Genomic DNA, 22,500 nt, shown 5'->3' with positions numbered 1-22,500 from the left:
GTTTTTCTATGTGTACTGAAGCATTCCTCACATCCCATTCATTCCTAAGGGGGTCAAATTGACCCGCGAGTGAAGGATTTGTTACTTTTTTAAATTTCAACCACAAAACTCATCGAATCCATTAAATTTTTTGTGTGTATTCGTGGTTCAAGTGCGATAAAAGTCGTGGACCCCTCTGATGAACTCTTTAATTAAAAAAAAATTAAAAATCCGGGTCAGAATGACCCGAGGGAAGGATGAAACACGTTCAGATCTCGTGACGGGACGGGACTCACCTGATCTTTAGTGCGGCTCTCACGGTCTCGGATGTGCTGAGTGACGATCCGCTCCATCTCCTCTCTCAGCATGGGATACTGGGCCAACTGTGACACAATCACACGCGCTTGTGATGCCAATAAACCATACGACCAACACACTGAGTTTGCAACAGGTGATCACTACACCCTTTACTTAATAATGAGCGTGATTCTAAAATGAAGCTATTATTGAGAGAAAACCTGTTGCAAAGTCTGTGAAATCACAGTATCAGCATAAAGAACACTATTCTTGCAATATATAGGCTATGCATGCATGTCAATCATGTTCATATGCACAGACAGGGCCTAAAACTTACTTTCTGCCACACATACCAATAGCCGGGTAAAATTTAGCGGCCATAAATATGTTTTACCGGCCATGAAACAGTTGCGACACCTGACAATTTTCAGGTACAGAAATTGAATGAAGTATGCTAATCAAATGTAAAATAACACTAGTCACTGTATAAATTAAACACTGATGAATCCTTATTAAAGTTACAAAAGTTATTCAGCCAAGAGCAGTGAGTGATTTATCATTACTGACAGACGGCAGCAGGAATATTAGGCTGCTGTCACTTTAAGAGCGAATGCATGGATCTAATACACTGATACACACGTGTTTACTTTCTCAACTGTTCACGTTCACTTAAGACTTAACCGACTGTGTTTACTGTGTTTCATTTACTCGTCAACTGGCATTTGTTAATTATAGGCCCTGTGCACAAACATACAGCATGTCACATGACTCTAAAGTTCAATGCATTAAAATAGTTAGCTGTGAGCCTCTTGGCTTTGCAATGTCCAGTGATTTAGCTAGGGATGCACCGATATGAACATTTTGGCCGATACCAATAACCGATAATTCTTCATATTTGAAAGCCGATAACCGATATATCGGCTGATAAATCTAAATCCAAATTTTTATATAATTTTTGAGAGCCTGATTACAAAAACAAAAGTCTCACCATTAAAAGTCATGTCTCAAGCAAACAATTATAATGTTCTCGTGATAAATTCATGTAGCCGATATGACAGACTTGCAGACAAAATACTAAACTGTATTTTTATCATTTAAAACCCTCATGTTGAACAGTCGCATCTGAAGAGTCTCAGCTGAAGGAAATAATACATTATTTATCGGCTTTAATATATCGGCCAAATTTTCTTGTGGGCCGATAACGATAACATTAAAAATGAACATATATCGGCCGATACCGATATGGTGGCCGATATATCGTGTATCCCTGACATTTAACCAAATACCAAGAGTTTTGCACATGAATCATGCTGATGAATCATTCACAATAAGACCAGGAATGAGTATTAAGAAAGTTAATAGTGATTTGATTTTGAATACTGCAATTTTTGCAACATAAATGTTATCCGAATCTGAACACAGTCAGGATCTGTGTTTGCTTGCTGATGCATTGGAACTTGAAGCCAGTGTAGAATTAAATAAATCAACCCACACACACACACACACACACACACACACCCACAAACATACAATCGCAAAAACTACACCAGCAGAGTTTAGGTTCGCACTGGGATGCAGTGATGGGCGTCTAGCAGTGAAACATCACATGATCAGGGTTCTGTAGAAATGAGTGTTTCTAGAGGAGCGAACAGGCATAACAAACGAGCTCAGAGATGAAGATTACAGAGAGAACGAGAGGAGAAGGGTTGAGTCCTTGTGTGGATTCACACTGCGATCCTTCAACCTTCAGAGGAACTCGCACACCGACATGCTGCATATATTAAGCCATTTGATTTATTACGTTATTACGTAATTTACTCGTGTCCTTCCAAACACGTAAGCTGCTCTTTTTTTTCTGTCCTAATTCCTTCATGCAACTCTTTCTCATACAACAAGTTATTCGACTGTCAAGCTCCAAAAAGGACGGACTGAATAATTGTATTTTCTACCTTATTTACCAATGCATGTGATCCATATGTTTGAATATGCAGGATTTGAGAATTGAGCAAATAACATCTTCATTTTGGATCTGGTTCCTCACACAAAGCTTCAGAAAACTAGTGATACTGACTGATGTTATCATACTTGTATGATACTTTCATGAGGGGTTTTGAGTCCATTTAGGAGCTTGAAGATTTTTCAAAAAAAATGTCATATTGCGCTTTAGAAAAAACAACAACATATGAATTTGGAAGGTGAAGGTGAGCAAATAATGACAGATTATTTTTTTTATTTTTTTGCATGAGCCATTACTTTAACATGTTTTTTTTGGACACAAAACTCCATACAGTCCAAATCCACAGAAGCAGAGTATTTCTGAGGGACACGTGTGATGATGAAATGATATGAGAGAGAGGGAATGAGAGAGAGAGATAGAGACAGAGATGTATGACTGTTAGTCTGCTGGTGTAAGAAGACCTTCCAGCTCGAAGCATCAGTTATAATACGAGAGTCCTTATTCTCACGCTAGAACTAAAACACACACATCCGACAGAAAAACACACTGAAAAAAAGGGGCCATACGAGGGAGCATGCGTTATTAATACAAAAACAAATTTGGATCAAATGTCTACGGCTACTGTTGTGTGAAAAACGACACAAATACTTAGTAAATTAAATTGACACAGACAAAATAAACCAGGATGAAATCTGAGTGGTAAGGATAGACCGATCGTTGCTGGACTGATGAATCCTAATAAATCTGTTCTGCACTAAATTTGAGAACATGTTGATTTATGTGTAACAGTGTTATTTTAGTATTTCTTTATACTACACACTACACTAAAAAATGCTGGGTTGTTTCAACCCATGTTTGGGTCAAATATAGACAAACACAAACGTTGGTTTACAATTTTTTAATTCAATTTTAAACCGAACGGTTGGGTTTGTCCATATTTGACCCAAACATGGGTTAAAACAACCCAGCATTTTTAGAGTGTAGTGTAGTATTTATCAATATTTTGAATGTTTTTATTTTTATATATGCAGTTTTAATTTCAATTTTAGTGCTTGTCATTTTTATTTCACACAAATCACAGATTTGGCTCATTTATTCTCTCATCGAAATTTGGCATTAAAATAATGTCACATTGCAACAAAAACAACAACAAAAAAGGCTATATATATAATATATATATAATAAAATCTATAATATTAATAAAATAGTAGAGTAGAGTGGCCAAAAGTGACGCCCGGATGCCATATTTGTTTTTATTTGCCCTAAAAATTAGATTAAACCCTAAAAATATGAGGAAATTATTTGGTAACACTTTATTTTAAGGTGACGTAGTTACATGTTAGTACATGCACTTACTATAATAATAACTACAGTGTATTATGCATAATTATAAGTAACTAAGCCTAAACCAAACCCTAACTGTAACTCTATAGTAAGTACATAGTTCATTAATATTACTCAGTACTTATTCGAGTAGTTACAATGTTACTACGTCACCTTAAAATAAAGTGTAGCCAAATATTTTACAAATTAAATATGAGGGAAGATCAAAACACTAAACTTGGTTTAGGTATTTATCTGACAAAATTATTTGTTTAAAAAAGGCAAAGAAACTACAGCTACAGGTTTTATTTTATTATGCAAAAAAATGCATAGAAGAACAAAAAGCTGACTACAACATTATCAGTTATTAATATTTCACTGGTTCTTGTTTGTCATGTTTCATTGTGTTATTATCACAAACAAAACAATCGACTCCAAGCACAATTACTCAATATGCTTACAAAGTCTTTAATAATATTTGAAATAAAGGATGAAGATGTAAATTGTCCTTGGCTGGGCATCACTTTTGGCCACTACTGTATATGATTAATTTGTCTTCTGATTTCAGGTTAAATATGACCTGGACATGTTTTGATATTTCACATATTCCTGTTACAGAATCTGCACATGCAGACACTGATATACGCCTGATGTTATTGTTATTCTGTCATCATTTACACACTTAAAGAGGTTTGGAACCTGTGAGTAAAGGATGACAAAATACTCATTCTTCCTTTAAACTATCGTTGAGATTGTTTCAGACCCTAAAAACATCATATTTATAATATTACCACCTTAGAATAAACAAAACTACATTCACATCTACGACTTTCGCTATTAAGTCCAGCCATCGGTCTATCCGTACGTTTAAGATAGACGTGGACGAACGGAGCTTCGTTCCTCTTTACCTTCTCACTACATTTGTGAATGGTGGAGGAGAGTTCGCTCACAACCATATCTATACATTTGAGGCACGGCCCGTTTAGCTTTTGGATCTGCTTTTTCACTATGGCCTCAAAGGCCAGGTCAGGGGTAAACAGGCCCGTCCTGCAGAGGAAGAGTCATGGAGGAAGAGAAGAAGAGGTGGAGGGATGACAGATAGACAGGGTCGGAGGGCAGATAGATAGACAGCACAGAGGAAAGAGAAGGCAAGTGAGACATTTGGTTTCTCCTCAAGCCACCCGACAGCGAGCCGAAGAGACGTCGACCCGTCGCCGAGACCCAAGCCTTCAGAAAGCAGAAGCGCAAACCAAAGGCAGTCCAAGAGCTGATAATACGAGCCTTTAATAATTATAGATTTTATACACATTACACTGTGTATATTTGTTCTGCTGATTGTTTTACAGTTGTAACGGTTGCTGATTTATAAAAAAAGATATTATATTTAATAGAATATTACAGTAATTCAAATCTAGCTGTTTCTTCTTGTCAGTTATGTACATTAAAGTTTTTTGTTATATTAATATTTGTTGCATTATTTGAGTGTAACGGACTGTAAAAAGTATGTTTTACAATAAAACACTATTTCAGTCTTTTATGCTTATTTTAATGTGTTGCAATTTTTGTTTTCTTGCCATTTCGGAGTAGTTGGCGATAATAGTTACATTTTGCGACAAAATAAAAAATCTCTCGGTTGGCATTTGCTATATATTCATATCGTTCAGTTGTAACATTTTCATCAACTTTTAAGTTTGTAACTCTTTGTTTGTGGTGTTTCCTTTTTGTTTCTATGGTTTCTAGAATGTTCTCATCTGTTGTCATAGCGACTCATTGTTTGATTGATTTGATTCACCTGTTCCTTGTTTAGCCCTTTCTGCTGCCAACAGTGACAATATTATATTTCTTTTGTATCTAATTGATTGAGTTTTTAAGTTTTGAAACTCTGAAGTTGTGAAGTTCAAAGTGAACAGAACACACTGTAGAAATTATTTTGTAAATCAGAGAGATATTGGAATTCTGTTACTTTCCTGTTTATTACTGTGAAGCTGCTTTGAAACATTTTCTATTGTATAAAGCGCTATATAAATTAAGGTGACTTGACTTGTGATTTAGCCTAAGTGTCCTCGAGAAGCTGCACTAGATTTACTGATCAATATCTCTGAGTGCCGTTAGCCACATCTCTGCCTTCCTCAAAGCTTCTGTCTCAAATAAACAGAGCGTTTGGACGCTGAGGTCTGCTAGATGAACTCATGAAGAACAGTGTCAGCTCGGGGTTTGGATGCTGATGTGCACGGCTTTGCTCTGAGCTGTTATGCTGAAAAAAATAAAAAATAAAAAAAAACATAATTTTAACGGCAAAAAATAGGGCTGCACAATATGTTGAAATTATCGAAAATATATGCATCCGAACCAATGCATATCAGTTTATGTTGATGCAGATAGAAGAGAATAGATCAAGTTCGGCCGGTCAAGATGGCATGAAATCGTTGGTCAGTTTTGGAAATCTGTAGTACGTTAGTTACGGAGCTGCACGATTAAGCGCTGAAAGATCACAATCTCAATTCAAACACCCACACGATCTTATTCCTAATTGTCAACGGTTCGTCTATTGAAAACTTTGACAAGTACGATCACAGCGAACATTCAAATCTGCATTCTGACCCAGAGAAAGCAGTTGTCATGTATAGATATGAAAACAGCGTCTTTTCGATCACACAGTATCATTATTTTTGTGTTACAAATATTCAAATGATCACAGAAGTTCTGGGATACAAGTTTATAGTTTGGATATTAACACTGATGTCTACGGTAGCAATGAAAATAGAGTTAACCAATAAAGATTGTATCATTGCATGGTTACACCAGTAGGTGGCGACAAGTGACTGTTAAAAAATGTTTGTCATTGAATCATTCATTCAAGAGATTCGTTCAAAAACACAGATTCATCCAGTAATGAAACATGTGGAGTCTTTATGAGAGAGTCATTGAATCATTCACTCAGTAATTAATTCAAATTAATTAAATATATTTTTTAAATAGACTGCAGTATTTAACATTTTGTCAGAAGCTCTAGTAAATGACGTTATGTTATTTAGTTGTCTATTCAGAATCATATGGATGCTTGTTTCTGCCACAGAATAAAACATTTTAAAAGATAATTGCGACTTTTTATCACACAATTACGAGTTTTCATCTCGCAATTCTGACTTTAGTTCTCAGAATTGCGAGATATAAAGTCAGAATTGCGTGATATTAAGTGGCAATTGCATGTTATAAATTCAAAATTGTAAGATATAAACTCATAATTCTGACTCTTTTTTTTAAACTCGCAATTGCGACTTTATATCTCGTAATTCTGACTTTATAACACACAGTTGCGAGTTTATATCTCGCAATTCTAAGGAAAAAAAGACTGACTTTTTTCACAATTCTGACTTTATATCATGCAATTCTGAGATAAAAAGTCAGAATTGTGACTTTTATCGCAATAATCTTTTTATTTTTTATTCTGTGGCGGAAACAAGCTTCCATAGAATCGTGATCTCTATTTTAAACAAAACAAAAATGTGATTCTCAGTTTATCCAGAATCGTGCAGCTCCAGTTTGTTATATAATTTTCAGTTTTTAAATGTTTGAATTTGCTTAAATAAATCAAATATCACATTCAACAAGCCATCACATTTTCCTTAAATATCAAGCAGCCCTAGTAAAAACTCTGTTAACTAGTTAATGCTTACTTAACCCTTACTTTTTACGAAATTATTGTAATAAATAATTTATCCAAAATCGTGCAGCTCCAGTTTGTTGTATAATTTTCAGTTTTTCAGTTCTAAATGAAATATCACATTTAACAAGCCATCAAATTTGTCTTGAATATCGTGCAGCCCTAGTAAAAATGCTGTTAATTCTTTACGAAATCAAATAGAAATCAAATGATTAACTACGATCACCCAGCGGTTGAAACCTCAGCGTCCACGGCTCTCTGTACACAAAGCCATTCCACCCAGAACCTCTGTCCAAAGCTCAGGCACACGAACATACACGACGATAAACACCCACAATCCCCCTGGGGGGTCACAGGTGGATAACAGCAATAGTTTGGGTTGATGGGAGACACGGAAAACCCCTCCACCAGGCCTTTACCTTCTTAGTACACTGCCTAACGGTATTGACTAGCTCAGAAATGACCATGTCCACACATTTCTGGCACGGCTCTTTAGTCTTCAAGATCTGCCTTTTCACAATGGTCTCAAAGGCCATGTCCGGTGTGAAGAGCCCAGTTCTGTCCGACCAGAGAGAACGGACAGGCCCGGGAAAAGAACGACAGAGGAGAGAAAGAAAAGGAAAAATTGGGTGGAAAGAAGAGCGTTAATCCAACAAACTCCCTCCCCAGCCCATAAGAAATGAATGAAGAACTGAAACAATGGCTCTAAACTGGAGCTCAATTGTTAGTTTAACATATTTGTCAAGTTGTTTAATTGTATCAATTGAAGTTCAATTTAATTATTTAATTATCAATGAAGCCTAAAATATAAGGAAAACAACTAAAACTCAAATGAGGGGTGGAAAAAAAGGAAAAAATCTTAATGTGTATCTTATCAAATTAAGTCCAATTGATTAATTTAAAAGGGCTATATGTACGAATTTTCATGTATTAATCACTTTTTTATTGCCGATGAATGAACAGCTTGTAACGAAACATAAAAAACGAGACCTTTCCCGACTTCCTAGTTTGTCTCTGAAAGCCTGTCGACTGATTTTTATGTTTAGGACTCGGGATGTTTTTGGCGGGAAAATCGCAGATGTGTGTTTTCCACCAAGAGCCTCTCTTCTGTTCACTGACACATGAAACTAATGCTTATACAATGTTCAGGATAATGCTGGAAGAGCCGTTCTGGACTGTAATGTCAATGTGTCGTGCAAAGAAAAGAGATTCATTCAAACTACAGTCTCGCATAGTCAGATCTATATAGTCTATAGTCTCTAATATACTTTATAATCAAACTATCATAACAGTGTGATTTTAATCAGTTCATCTGTCGAGAACATCTCCACATCTCTATGATCAGATGCTTTCTGAACTGATGTTTCTCATTTCTGTTGTGTGTTTATTGCGTTATTGAGAGGAAAGAGCAGCACATATTCACATATTCATTTAAACGTCGCTCTCAGCAGTGGACGGCGTCGGGATGTTCGCTAACAGTAAATCACTGCTAAACATATTTCTAACTTTTTTTTTAACCCCTAATCAAAGAACAAACAAAAAAACAAAAAAAAACTGCTGCTGCAGTTCACTTAATGGCCACCGGTGTCGCTAATAACAAGAGTTACTCAATTCTACATATAGCACCTTTAACTATTTCATGTCTGAAATATCAGTTATAAGGGAAAACACAACTAAAACTAAAATAAGAAGCAGATATGATAATAAAACTTAACATTAGACTCTAACATTAACATGAAACTGCATATGTTCATATAACAGCAATGTAAAGAAGTATTTTCAGTGTCGACCCTCTCGTCTGACGCCACCCGTGAGACGTTAACTCATAATAAAGATTGTTGGACAAAAGGAGGATCATAAATAACACATGTGGCAATAATAAAGCCTCATGTTGGTTATTGAAGCCCAAAGGTCACATGGTCACATGAGAGACTCTACAGACGGAGGTTCATTCGAGAGGCGAGGAGAGACACATACAGACAAGCCGCGTTTCCATTACAGATTTGCGCAAAACTTTTGCGATATTTTATAAAAGTCGATAAAAAACTATTGCAAAATGACAATGTTTCCATTAACCGATGTTACGCGACTAAAACGTAAAGTCTTTACGTATTTAAATTTACATATATCCCAGCCATCGCACTAGCCATATTATTTTAATTGAAGGAGGCGTAGGCATTTTATCTAAGCATCAATGGCAAGGAAAGACCCTTACACCGTGTCCTAACCAGACCCGATGCGATAAGATTCCAGCGACAAATAATTTGTCTGTCCACACTAGACGCGACTCGACTGCGAGATGCGTCGAAATCAATCAAAACCCACAGCCAATCAGAACAGCGTGTGGGCGGAGTCAGCCAATCAGAACAGCGTGTGGGCGGAGTCTCGCGGCGAGTGCACAGCACCAGAGAGTAATCTCAACGGCACTCGCATTAAAATGGATAAGTTGCTACAAAATCAAATTCACAAATATTACACCATTTAAACATTATTAAAAACACACAGGCTACTGAGTTACTAAAACAATCTTTGTCAAAGAATACACTTGTTTGTTCACAGTTTGAACGTTCTTGTTTCCATTTGTTTAATTTCAAGATCTGAGGTGAATTATCCACTGTTGCTTTTACAGCTTCAAAGCTGGAGCACTAAATGATATTCAGAGTCACATGACACGCTTTTAACATTAAATAAAGCACATAAACAGCACCTGAGATTATCATCGCCACACTTTGTGTTTGTTGTTCCAGCGCGACGTCGCAGAAAAATAGAAACCGTTTCTAAAATAGAATCGTCGCGTGTCGCCGTCGCGGCCGGTTAGGACAAACACTGATTAACATGGAGAAGAGGGATTTTATCGCGCGGCGCGTGCAGTTAGACTTGTGAGCGGCACATATGAGGAGTTTCTAAGTGTTTCTCCCTCAGATCTGCTTCAAGCTCTTGATAAATTGTGGCATTTCTTTGTGGTTTAGAATCCAGTATTCCCGTGATATTTCTGTCTTTTATGGTTTAATGAAGAACTCGGTCTCGTCTTCGTACGTCATGTGACCTGTAAATGCAAAAAAACTGTTTCCATTGCAGTTTTGTAAAATATTCCTTTTTCGAATTGCCTGAAAAAAACCTCGTGCGAGCATAAAAACTTTTTTGCGATATATGGGAGTTTTTGCGAAATCGACGTGTTTCCATTGGGCGTATTTTCAATTCGCAATTTCAATTTGCGCAATTTGAAGGGTAATGGAAACGCAGCTACTGTCACGAATCGAATCACAAAACCCTCATCCTGGTTCTCTGATTGGATGAGACTCTGAAGTCAGAGATGTTTGTGATTGGATGTGTGACCCCAGGTGTGACCCCAGATTTGACCCCATGTGTGACCCCAGGTTTGACTCCAGGTATGACCCCAGGTGTGCCCCAGATTTGACCACAGGTTTGACCCCAGGTGTGACCCCATGTGTGACCCCAGATTTGACCCCAGGTGTGACCCCATGTGTGACCCCAGGTTTGACCCCAGGTATGATCCCAGGTGTGCCCCAGGTTTGACCCCAGGTGTGCCCCAGATTTGACCACAGGTTTGACCCCAGGTGTGACCCCATGTGTGACCCCAGGTGTGACCCCATGTGTGACCCCAGGTGTGACCCCAGGTGTGACCCCATGTGTGACCCCATGTGTGACCCCAGGTGTGACCCCATGTGTGACCCCAGGTGTGACCCCAGGTGTGACCCCATGTGTGACCCCAGGTGTGACCCCATGTGTGACCCCAGGTGTGACCCCATGTGTGACCCCAGGTGTGACCCGGGACACACGAGCGGGACAGAGATGTAAGCTGAACTGCAGGACACACGTGCCTGATGCCGTGGATGTTCTTGATGGCGTAGCTGATCTCCTTGCGCAGCTCCTTCTCATCAAACTCCATCTGAGGACGGAGAACATGTGACTGAATTAAACAGGGAACAGTTTATTTTGACCCTCTGTTGATTATGAGGAACTGCACCTGCATCTAAACTCGTGACTGATCAATGAATCTAGTGATTTTACAAGCTACAGAAAACAGATCTGTGGATCAGCTACTTCCTGTTGCAGACAGTGTTTTACTGTGTGTGTGTGTGTGTGTTTGAGAGAGAGAGAGAGAGAGAGAGTTTGTGTGTGTGTGTGTGTGTGTGTGTGTGTGTGTGTGTGTGTGTGTGTGTGTGTGTGTGAGAGTGTGTTTCCAGGCAAAGGAAGGTGGAATGTTTTACTCATAAGGCCGGAGGGAGACACACAATCCTGCGCCGTTACTCATGAGTGACAGAGTCTTACATGCTTTGAACAAAACTTAAAGAGTTTTGTAGTCATTGCAGCTGCACACAAAAACTGCAGAAGACGTACAACACTAAAGGTCAACACTAAAGGTCAACACTAAAGGTCAACACTAAAGGTCAACACTAAAGGTCAACACTAAAGGTTATTTTTGAAAGAAGCTTCTTCTTCTACAGTAAATACAGTAAAACAGTGAAATATTATTACAATTTAAAGGAAACATTTCTGATCATCAATGTTTAAAGGTTTTTGTCTTAATAGTAATTTTCGTCTAAATGCGGCCATCGTTGCTCACACACCTTCACCAGCTCGAAGGGGAAGCGCTCGTGGAAGATGCGGTTGATGCGGGCTCCTCCGGAGAGCTCATACGTGTCTATCTGATCTCCGGATCCCTCGATGCGCTTCTCGAAGTCCACTGAGAACTGCTGCACCATCCTGACAACACACACACACACACACACACACTGAACATTCAGCGTCTGCAGTTTCATTTATGCATTTAGCAGATGCTTTAATCGAAAGCAGTGGTTCCCAAACTTTTTTAGATTGGCGAACTGAGTGAGTTCACGTAGTGTAACAGAATTTTCATTTTTGGGTGAACGAACCCTTTCATGTAGGGTTGAATTAAATGATCGGCAAGATTGCTGGCGTACCCCTTCTGTCACCTCGCGTACCCCAGTTTGGGAACCACTGATCTAAAGCATGCTGAATGTGAAGGACAGAGTGAGACTGACTGCAACAGGGCCTTGGTCTTCCGGGACGGGTCGTCTGGACGGAAGCTCTTGTATTCGTCCACTTCCTTCTCGATGGACAGCAGCTGGCTCTGCAGCTTCGCACGCAGCGCGGGGAGCGTGTCACGGATGTGATTGGTCAGTTGCTGCAGAAGAACGACAGAGAGTTGAAGGTTTTGTGAAGGAATTTTGGGATATTGCGTAAAAAAATAATGAACTTTTCAGTGTGTGTGTTACGGTGGCCCAGTGGTGCACAACACAACGCAATTTAAATAGCAAACATAAGTTCACAACACAACGAAATAAAGCCAGTCAGAAATGCCAAGTTGTGCCGGAATATCAGTCCAGACTCTTGCAAGTAAAAAAATTAAATAAAATTGTTGCATCAAGGAACATCTGAGGAGTCGTATCTGAAGAAAGAAAGACGTGAACATCTTGGATGACGTGGAGGAGAGTAAATCATCAGGAAATTGTAATTCTGAAGTGAACGAATCCTTTAAAGGTCCCGTATTATGCCCCTTTTCACAAGATGTAAAATAAGTCTCTGATGTCCCCAGAGTGTGTGTGTGAAGTTTCAGCTCAAAATACCCCACAGATCATTTTTTACAGCATGTTTAAATTGTCATTTTTTGGTGCTCAGAAAAACGCGCTGTTTTAGTGTGTGCCCTTTAAATGCAAATAAGCTGCTGCTCCCGGCACAGGGGGCGGAGCTTCACGAGCTCGCGCTCAGTCTCTCAGGACAATATCACCTCACGGAATGATGATAATATCAGAAACTCTCAGTAACGGTGTTCATTTCGAGTCGGACAATAATGCCTACAGAGTCAGAGTGCTGTATAGAGATGGAACAGGTATAGTTTAGTAGTTTAATTACGGTTATTATAACGTATTTGTCATCTGATTGTATGTATCCATTATTTATTAATAGCCTACAAGTCTGCTGTTTCGGACCAGGTCCGAATGATGATCAAACATATACTGATGAGTTTAATAAAGTTTATTGTACATCACACAAAAGATGAAGAGTCAGTTTTACTTCAGAAAATCACCGTAAGAGCTGAGTAAACACAGTAAGTTATAAGAAGTGCGCAAGTACATAAACGAATTTCGGTAGAGTTGAGGGAGCATTCCTGTGGGCGGAGCTTAGTCAAGAAACTGTTCTAGTGACGTCATTAAAGAAGGAAGTCGAGGGATGTAGTCCAAACGGGCCGTTCGATGTAGGCGACTTCTGTTAAATAAAATATCTCGCTTGGCATTGAACTTTGAGCTTTATCATTTTACAGATATTATTTATGCTCTAACAGCAACATTACACACTAACTAAAGTTTGAAACATGGGATCACGAAGAACGGGACCTTTAATTGTAAAGCCCTACTTTTGATTAATTCATCCCAAATTTGCCAAATTCCGTGACATTCCATGTTAGACACTCAATTCCATTTTAATGACTGGATTCTGCGATTCCGTCCTTGTTTTCTGCTGTGTCTGGCGGCTCGTCGACATCGCCTCACCTGGTTGAGGGTTTTCTGCAGGAACGGCGTTCCCATGCGGTCGGCCAGGTGTCTGTAACTGGGATGAGACAGGAAAAACTTCCTCTCCGCAGCCATAGCCGCGTTAATATCCTTCTTTCCGTCGATGTCCTTCTGACTGCGGTTCACCACACCGATGTAACCTGGACTCAGATACACACACCAGAAGAGATGCAGATCACTGAATTTGATGAGAAATGTTTGAGTTCACACTCAGATTGCAGACTTTGTAATTTCTGTCAGAGTTTGAGACATTTATGTATTTGGCAGACGCTTTGAAAGCGATTCAAGGTAAACATTTGCATTTGATCAGTTCTCGCTTTCCCTGGGAATCGAAGCTTGGCGTTGATTAGCATATGCTACTGTTTGTTACTCTGAGACCTTGTTAATTATTTGAAGAAACCGCTGTATTTATCTATTTCTATGGGTTACAGGGTGTCCGCGGATCCGTAAAACGTCTTAATTGTAAATTAAATGTAAAAATAAGGCCTTCATTAGCATTTAAATGTCCTAAATCCACGTAGCCTTGAGCGTCGATTTAAAAAAAGTGACTGAGGTCCTTAGAGGACATAAATATCTGTGTCAAAAAACTCTTAATAAAGCTTCAGTTTGGTCTCATTTTAAAGATCCACTTGGCTCTATAATACAGCAAGCGAGTACGAAACCTGAGAAAATGGTGCCATCTGGTAAAAAAAATAGTACAAATTTTAATTTTGAAGCCTTGCCAACAGAATGAAAGCCTCTTAACAAAGATTGCATCATTTTATAGTTAAATGGCCCTTGGTCTAAAATGGTTTCAATGGGGACATTTTTGTCCTTGAGGTCCTGAGTGGAACTATTTTGTGTATAAATAGATTTATGAAAGGAAATTAGGGTGACATATGAAAATTCCAATACAAATACACACTTCTGACAAAAATTATGTTAACACAGACAAAATTATCAAAAAAACTAAACAAATGAAAAAGACAGAACCTTAAGGACACACAAGGGTTAAAAAAGGTTAATACAAACAGAAATGTTATATATTACTGATTGTATTCACAAATAAAAATGTATTAATCCAGTATTAATATTACAAAATAGATTTTTTTATCTATATTTTCTCCTTTTAAAAACTTAATGTACAGAAATGTGAAAAGCGTCCATTGTTCATTTGTATATCTGTGTTGAGCAGGATTTGATTTTGGTGGAAAGTTCTTGAAACTGGCATTAAACCGATGATGCTGAAACCTGCAGATATGAAGTACAGATAGAAAAAGAAATACGTCTGGATTAAAAGGTTAAGCTCTCGTTCCTCATGCTGTCGGATCCTTCTAAAGCATGTTTGCGGTTTTGGAGGCGCGTTTGATGGGAAAACCCGACGTGTGTAAAGCTGCTGCGTCAGCACACTGCTTCCCAAGAGCTTCCCATAAATATCCTTTGTTGCCGAGCAAAGACAGAAAGCAACGTTTTTTCCAGATGTGTCACTGAAATGAAGACTTTCTGATCCTCTAACAGACGTTTCTCCACTAGAGGGAAACCATGAGGCCAGATCTGTGCACTCCTTTCACTTCATCTGCAGTTTACCATGGTAAGTACACTTTTTTACCAAGTTCACCAAATATACTTTTTACTAGTAGTTACTTACTACCCCAAGTCAAATTTGCTGTCACAGATGTTGCTGAAAACGTGATTTAGAGTCTTTCTCCACTAGTGTTTACAAAGAAAATAAAAGCCTAATAGTTAATTAAATCATACAAATTATTTTAAAACAAAAAAGATTCAATATTTTGTTTTACCTGCATATCAAGTGTCCATTAGCCAACATCACTGTTAAATGATTGAAATATTAACATAAAATCTCATGGGTAAATAAATATTTTAGGACAAAAGGAAATACAAAAGTTCAATGGCTCCTCACTGTAACGGTTTCATTTCAGGACATCCAATGAGAAGTTATTTAAATATATGTTACCCTGGACCACAAAACCAGTCACATGGGTCACAATTTTGATCACTGAATAAATAATCTTTCCATTGATGTGTGGTTTGTTATGATAGGACAATATTTGGCTGAGATGCAACTATTGTAAATCTGGAATCTGAGGGTGCAAAAAAATCGAAACATTGAGAAAATCTCCTTTAAAGTTGTGCATTTATGTTGGCGATTGTGCTGCATTCACTCACAGAAATACATGTTTGATATATTTACGGTAGGAAATTTACAAAATATCTTCATGGAACATGATCTTTACTGAATATCCTCATGATTTTTGGCATAAAAGAAAGATAATTTTGACCCATACAGTGTATTGTTGGATATTGCCACAGATAAACCCGTGTGACTCGAGACTGGTGACGTGATCCAGGGTCACATATTTAATAATAATATTAATAAATAAGCAATGAATTTGTGATATTTATAAATAAAGTCATTTTATTTATAATGAATGAGCTCACAATCTGGGAATTATGATTCGACTCTTCATCTATATTTTTTCTTATTATTAAATCATTAATTAATTAATATAATTATTTATTTATTTTTTCATTTTTATTAAATTACCTATATAATTATGAGCATTACAATGATGATAATTACAAATCAATTGTCAAAACAAAACAAGAATGTAATTGTTTCCAAACACAAGCATATATAAAGTAATAAAGCGAGCAAAGAAACACTTTCCTTCACAGTGTTTTCAGCATCTGAATGTTTGAGGGATCTTTCTCAGCATTATCGGTTTATATACAGAACTCGTTCGATGGTTGCGTTTCGTGTGTGACTGTAATGGAATCGTTGAAGAGAGAATCACGATTTCAGGGCATGTTTTGATAGATGTGATGATGATGATGATGATGGTGTAATCCGGGCGATCGCCTCACCTCGTCTCAGTGGCAGGAGCTTGTTTTCCAGGATATCCCGAGCGTCGGTCCCTTCATCCATGAGATCGAGTTTAGTGATGACGCCGATAGTCCGCTGACCTGCTCACACACACACACACACAGAACGCATGAGAACACACACACCGTTTGGATGCATCACAACTGATATTTAACAGTCCCTTTAAGGCGTGATTGGCTCTTTAATTTAGAAGGCGGGACTTATTCCGCCATGTTGTGCGTTGCAGCATCTTTGTATATGTAAAGTATTTCCCCCCAATAAACCTGAAAATATCACACATCACGAACAGAAGTTAAAGCAGCACCAGTTATTTCTGTTAATAATTGCTAAACACTTCACATTCAGGAGAATATTTCCTTTAAAATTAGTGATGCGCGTTATATCGGCCACCATATCGGTTTCGGCCGATATCAGAGCATGTGAGCGGAGTGGAGCGGGAGCGAGCGGGGAGAAGCATGCTCAGACACCACGAGTAGACACCACGAGTCTGAAGCATGCTCAGTCAAACCTCAGTCAAACCTAAACCAGGATCCATCTGTCTTGCACAGTCATCAACAGTAGACTATTTTCAGTCAAAATTCGGCTCAATAATGGAGTTCAAAAAGTAGGCTACTTCAAAAAGGAAAATGAGAAGTCATACAGGTCAGGTGTACTATTAATATAACTAACTAACAATGATAATGTGGTGCAAGAAGACGAATGTGGAGACATCGTTTCAGTCAGCAAAGATTCATTTTGGAATCTCAAAAGACACATCTCTCGAAAGCATGAACGTGAGCTACGCGAACACGCTGGGAAGAAAACAAAAGGTTAGCAAATTGAATACGGTAACTTGTAACAAAGTGTAAATTAAATATAGCGTAATATTCAAACAAATTCGTTTTTTCATTCAAGTAGACCTAATGGTTCGTTTTATTTAGCCGAATTTGTTTAATAATATTTATATTATTAGGCCCATTTATTCGTTTAATTTTACAGCAGTTTGTGTGTATGGAAGCCAATTTAAATTTTAATTGTTCGCGTTGCGCAAAAGTTCACTTATCAAAATTCTGGCCTTATAGTTAATTTACTTTTAAAAAATGTATCATATTTTTGTTTATATAATTTTTATTTATATTATTAGGCCCATTTATTCGTTTAATTTTACAGGACTTTTTGTGTAGGCTATATTCCTTCTTACATAGGCCTGTAATTTGAAATAAAACATTTCTATTTGAAAAATGTTGTTGTTACTCGTTAGTTCTTTAGGAGGTAAGGCTGTGGTCTAAGCTAAAAGTGAAATACATGTAGATTTTTTCCTTTTTTGGAGCGAGCGGGGGGCGATTTGAGTGGAGCGCGAAGCAAACCTCGTTGAGCGCTGAGTGATAATGAGCAGAGCGGCCTGATGTAGCTTTGAGCGGGGGAGCGGAGAACAGTTCCGTGAGCGATGAGCGGAGATTCTCACCGCTCCACTCCACTCACATGCTCTGGCCGATATATGTTCATTTTCAATGTTGTTGTTATCGGGCTGATAAGAAAATGTGTCTGATATATTAAAGCCGATAATTAATGTATTATTTCCTCCAGCTGAGACTCTTCAGATGCGACTATTCAACATGAGGGTTTCCAATTGATTGAAATATGATTGAAATCACTTTACAAAATACAGTTAAGAGAAACATGTGAAACTACAACATATCGGCTACATAAAATTATCATGAGAACATCATAATTGTGTGTTTGAGACATGGATTTTAATGGTGAGACTTTTGCTTTTGTAATCCGGCTCTCAAACATCAATTTGGATTTAGATTTATCGGCCAATATATCGGTTATCGGCTTTCAAATATAAAAAATTATCGGTTATCATATCGGTAAAAATTTTCATATCAGTGCATTCCTATTTAAAAGTCAAAGCCTGTTCACAAGTTCATGAAGATAGTTGAGTTTCTGGGAACTCTTTACATTAAGGTTTCATTTGTAAACATTAGTAAACTGCGCTAGTGAACATTTGCTCTTTCCATGCCAGCGTTTTATTTATTTTTTTAAGTTGCCAGTCACCGCCGGCATTTTTGATCATTTTCACAAAACTTCCATATCCCCCAGAATATTTAGTTTTATGAATATCTGAATATGCAACATGTCAAACAAAATTATTCATTTTAGTACATCAAGTTAAACTAAATGAAGATGGGAAATTTTGCCTTGGCAACTAGCTGAAATAAAATAGTTTTTCAATAGTATTTCAGTTAGCGTTTACTTTATCTCGTGTGTGTGTGTGTGTGTGTGTGTGTTGTTTTTAAACCCTTTTTTATAAAATGTAAGCAAAACGAATGAAGCGCTTGAGCTTTTCCAGAATGTCAGGATGAATCTGCATGATGTGCTGAGGTGCGCACACACACCCTGCGGGTCGACTTCTTTGGCGATCTTCAGCGCGTCCGAGTTCGCGAGGTCAGAGTTGGCGGGCGAGACGGCGAGCAGAAGACAGTTGTCTTTGGTCACGAACTGCATCAGCATCTCTCTGATCTGCTGCTCGATGTCTATCGGCTGATCTCCCACCGGCACTTTAGTCATTCCCGGCAGATCCACCAGCGTCAGGTTCAGCACTGCAGGAGAAACACACACACACACACACTCTTCATCCAGACTAGCCCAAACACTCAGATTCTGCCAAGTGGGCGGAGCTTCTTTCATGAATATTAAGAGCTGTAATCTGACCGTTCGGCGAATAGACCCGCAGGTTGATGGGCACGGGTGAGATGCCTTTATTCTGTCCCGTGACCCGATCCGTCTCCGCCTCGATCTCCTGACGCACCTCATCGAAATCCGTGAACTTCTTCCCCTTACAGTGAAGAAACTCTGCGTATTCTGAGAGGAGACAGAGACACATCATTACACCACATAAACTAAAGCCTGAAATTATAGTGAGAAACATCTTTGAAATATAACAGTTTTTTGACAAAATATATATAAAAAAGCATCATTTTTAGCATCATATTTGATCCACCAGGCTTTTACAGCTCATATATGGAGGAAAAAACAGCCCAAACTGAGCAAAAATATGAAATTTGCTGCAGATGCTGATATTTATATGACAAAAATTACAATGAAATTCTGATGCTTGTAACGTAAATCAGTGAGATCTTTATAACAGTTTAACAGATACTTGCATAAAATGCATATAAATGCATTGCATTATATGTTTTAAAACTACAGAGCTTTGATCATAAAACTAAGCATTTAAATATTATCGTACTAAGACATATTATTGCCAGATATAGAAATTTATATGACACAAAGTAAGATGAAAGTCTGATGCTTGTAATGTAAATCAATGAAATCTTTATAACAGTATTAGATACTGACATAAAATGCATATAAATATCAATATCTGCCAATTATATGTCTTAGTAAGATGATATTTAAATGCTTCGTTGCCTTTTCGAGGGAAGCCAGTCGTGATTGGTGTGACGGCACACATGGAAGCTGTAAGGGGACGCCGGCACACGACAGTTAGCTTAGTGCTTCAGCAAGCGCTCCTGTCGTGTATTGACTTATCTGGTGTTGTCTGTCCACTGTTGCAAGCATATATCTATATATATATATATATGGCGAGTCAACAATACAAGCGGTGTGTGCATCCCTGCCCTCGTTACATCACGGGTGGGGACACACACCAATCTTCAATGGCGATGGTTCCCCGTGGTGAGCGTCTCAGGTCATGGGGTTCGCAGATGGAGCTGACCGGGGATCCTGAGACTACTGAGGCACTTTCCCAGGATTCCTCTGCCAGCTCTGATGTTCCCAGAGAACATCATGTTGATCAAAATGTGTAGACAGTAGAGTTTAAAGAGTTAAAATCAAGAGTACACCTGCTCCACTAGATGGCAGTGTTTCTGAAAGCTTTGTTCTGTTTCTGCAGTCAAACCTGATCCCAGACCAGCGCCGGCCCGCTGAAGGTGGTGGTGCTGTAATGTTACCCTGCTGTTGCTAGGCGACCGGACTCACCTGTGGGGCAGTTGATGAGCTGGAGGACGAGCGGACGGCGGGTGACGATGCCAGAGCCGCGCGGGAGGAAGTCCCTGAGACACAGAGTTAGAGATGCTCAGACATGCACATCATTCTACACTCTTCTGTACACAACTCTATAGAGTTCAGCTTTAAAGAACCAGACAGGTTCTGTAGGAGAAATGTCTTAAATGAATACACAATACTTCAATCTTTTCTAGTGATAACATGTTTATGAGCCGATTAATTCATAAACTGTGCTTCAAATTTGAAAAATGCATATGATGCATAATCTCTATCCAGCATATGAAGTGCATGACGTTCCCTGAACATGAAGTGCCTGAACCTTTAATGTTCTAATATAGAATATTTTCTTGTAAGAGTGAAACATTCAACTACAGTAAAGATGCTGAAACTAAATAATGTGACGACAGATAAGTAATGTTTATTGTGCATTGCAACATAAATGTTAAAATAGAACATGCAATCAAATTGCATTTTAAATTTTAATAGCAGTTCACAGTGCATGTTCATTAATACTACAATAGCATGATTATTTCTGCTAAAATTCGACCAAAATTCGGTTTAATTAAAATTGTATGTGTTTTTAATCCTTTGAAATATTGTGCATAAATAATGTGATGTGCAGCATCTTACTTACATCAAATAATATAATAATAAATAAATATAGTTTAGCGTGCATCGCAAAGGAAATGTTAAAATAGAATATGCAATCAGAATACATTATAAATTTTAATAGCAGTCACATTGCATGTTCATTACAATAGCTCAATTATTTCTACCAATACTGGGTTTAATTCAAAATTTTATGCATTTTTTAATCCTTTATGAAGAATTTGCGGGACGAATTTTGTTACTGGCACAAATATTGTTTGTAAATAATGTGATGTGCAGCATCTTATCAAATAATGTAATAATAAATAAATATTGTTTAGTGTGCATTGCGAAAGAAATTTTAAAATAGAATATGCAATCAGAATACATTATAAATTTTAATAACAGTCACTCGGCATGTTCATTACAATAGCTCAATATTTCTACCAAAATTGTGTTTAATTAAAATTTGAGTAATTTTTAATCTTTGCTCTGAGAACATGAAGAATTTGTGGATCCAGTTTTGTTACCGGCACAAATATTGTGTGTAAATACTGTGATGTGTAGCAAATCGTGTATTGTTTAGTGTGCATTGCAAAAGATGCTGAAAATAATGTGAGGACAGATAAATAATGTTTATTGTGCATTGCAAAATAAATGTTAAAATAGAACATGCAATCAAATTGCATTTTAAATTTTAATAGCAGTTCACAGTGCATGTTCATTAATACAAATAATAGCATTATTATTTCTACTAAAATTTGACCAAATTCTACTAAAAGTCGGTTTAATTAAAATTTGATACATTTTTTATCTTTTGAAATATTGTGCGTAAATAATTTGATGTTAAAATAAAACATGAATTTAATTGCAATTAAATTAAATTACATTTTAAATGTTAATATCTGCCACACTGCATGTTCATTAACATTACATTATAATAGTTTGCTTATTTTTAGTTTTTTAATAGCCTAATTAAACGACATTTTCCATTGTAATCTCATGATAGTAAAGGACAGGCTGAAAATGCTTCATTTATAGGCAGTATTAACGGCTCTCTATCTCTGAGAAACACCCGAGCAACACGGCTGTGAGTTCTGCACAAGTAAACACGTTGAGAAAGCGTTGTGTGTTCGGTCGTAGGTGTGTGTGTGTGTGTGTGTGTGTGTGTGTGTGTGTGTCGTCCTCCGTCACTCTCAGTGTGACGAGCTGATCCTCCAGATGGCTTTCACCACAG

General features: G+C 37.8%; 1 protein-coding gene across 25 annotated transcripts in view; it reads right to left on the bottom strand.

Annotated features, from left to right (window-relative positions):
- dnm1a (dynamin 1a) overlaps positions 1-22,500 on the bottom strand; it is a gene marked incomplete at its 3' end in the record, with an annotated part of 101,423 nt that overhangs the window by 54,559 nt on the left and 24,364 nt on the right. For 22 of the 25 annotated variants that reach the window (XR_014606236.1, XR_014606237.1, XR_014606238.1 and 19 more), the window contains exons 2-11: positions 20,649-20,722; positions 19,359-19,508; positions 19,043-19,246; positions 16,643-16,741; positions 13,757-13,917; positions 12,248-12,390; positions 11,813-11,948; positions 11,063-11,130; positions 7,640-7,778; positions 276-362 (exon numbers count right to left, since the gene is read on the bottom strand). Coding sequence is in view for 9 of the 25 variants with exons in the window: in XM_084114593.1 (XP_083970719.1) it covers positions 276-362; positions 7,640-7,778; positions 11,063-11,130; positions 11,813-11,948; positions 12,248-12,390; positions 13,757-13,917; positions 16,643-16,741; positions 19,043-19,246; positions 19,359-19,508; positions 20,649-20,722 (1,261 nt within the window). Of the gene's footprint in view, positions 1-275; positions 363-4,464; positions 4,604-7,639; positions 7,779-11,056; positions 11,131-11,812; positions 11,949-12,247; positions 12,391-13,756; positions 13,918-16,642; positions 16,742-19,042; positions 19,247-19,358; positions 19,509-20,648; positions 20,723-22,500 lie in introns of all 25 variants that reach the window. The other 3 variants (XM_084114596.1, XM_084114599.1, XM_084114597.1) reach the window with 2 other exon arrangements.

This window comes from Abramis brama (assembly GCF_963993115.1).
Source record: "Abramis brama genome assembly, chromosome: 5".
Classification (NCBI taxonomy): Eukaryota; Metazoa; Chordata; class Actinopteri; order Cypriniformes; family Leuciscidae; genus Abramis; species Abramis brama.
Note: the sequence above shows the minus strand (reverse complement) of the source record. Positions and strands in the feature narration are given on the sequence as shown.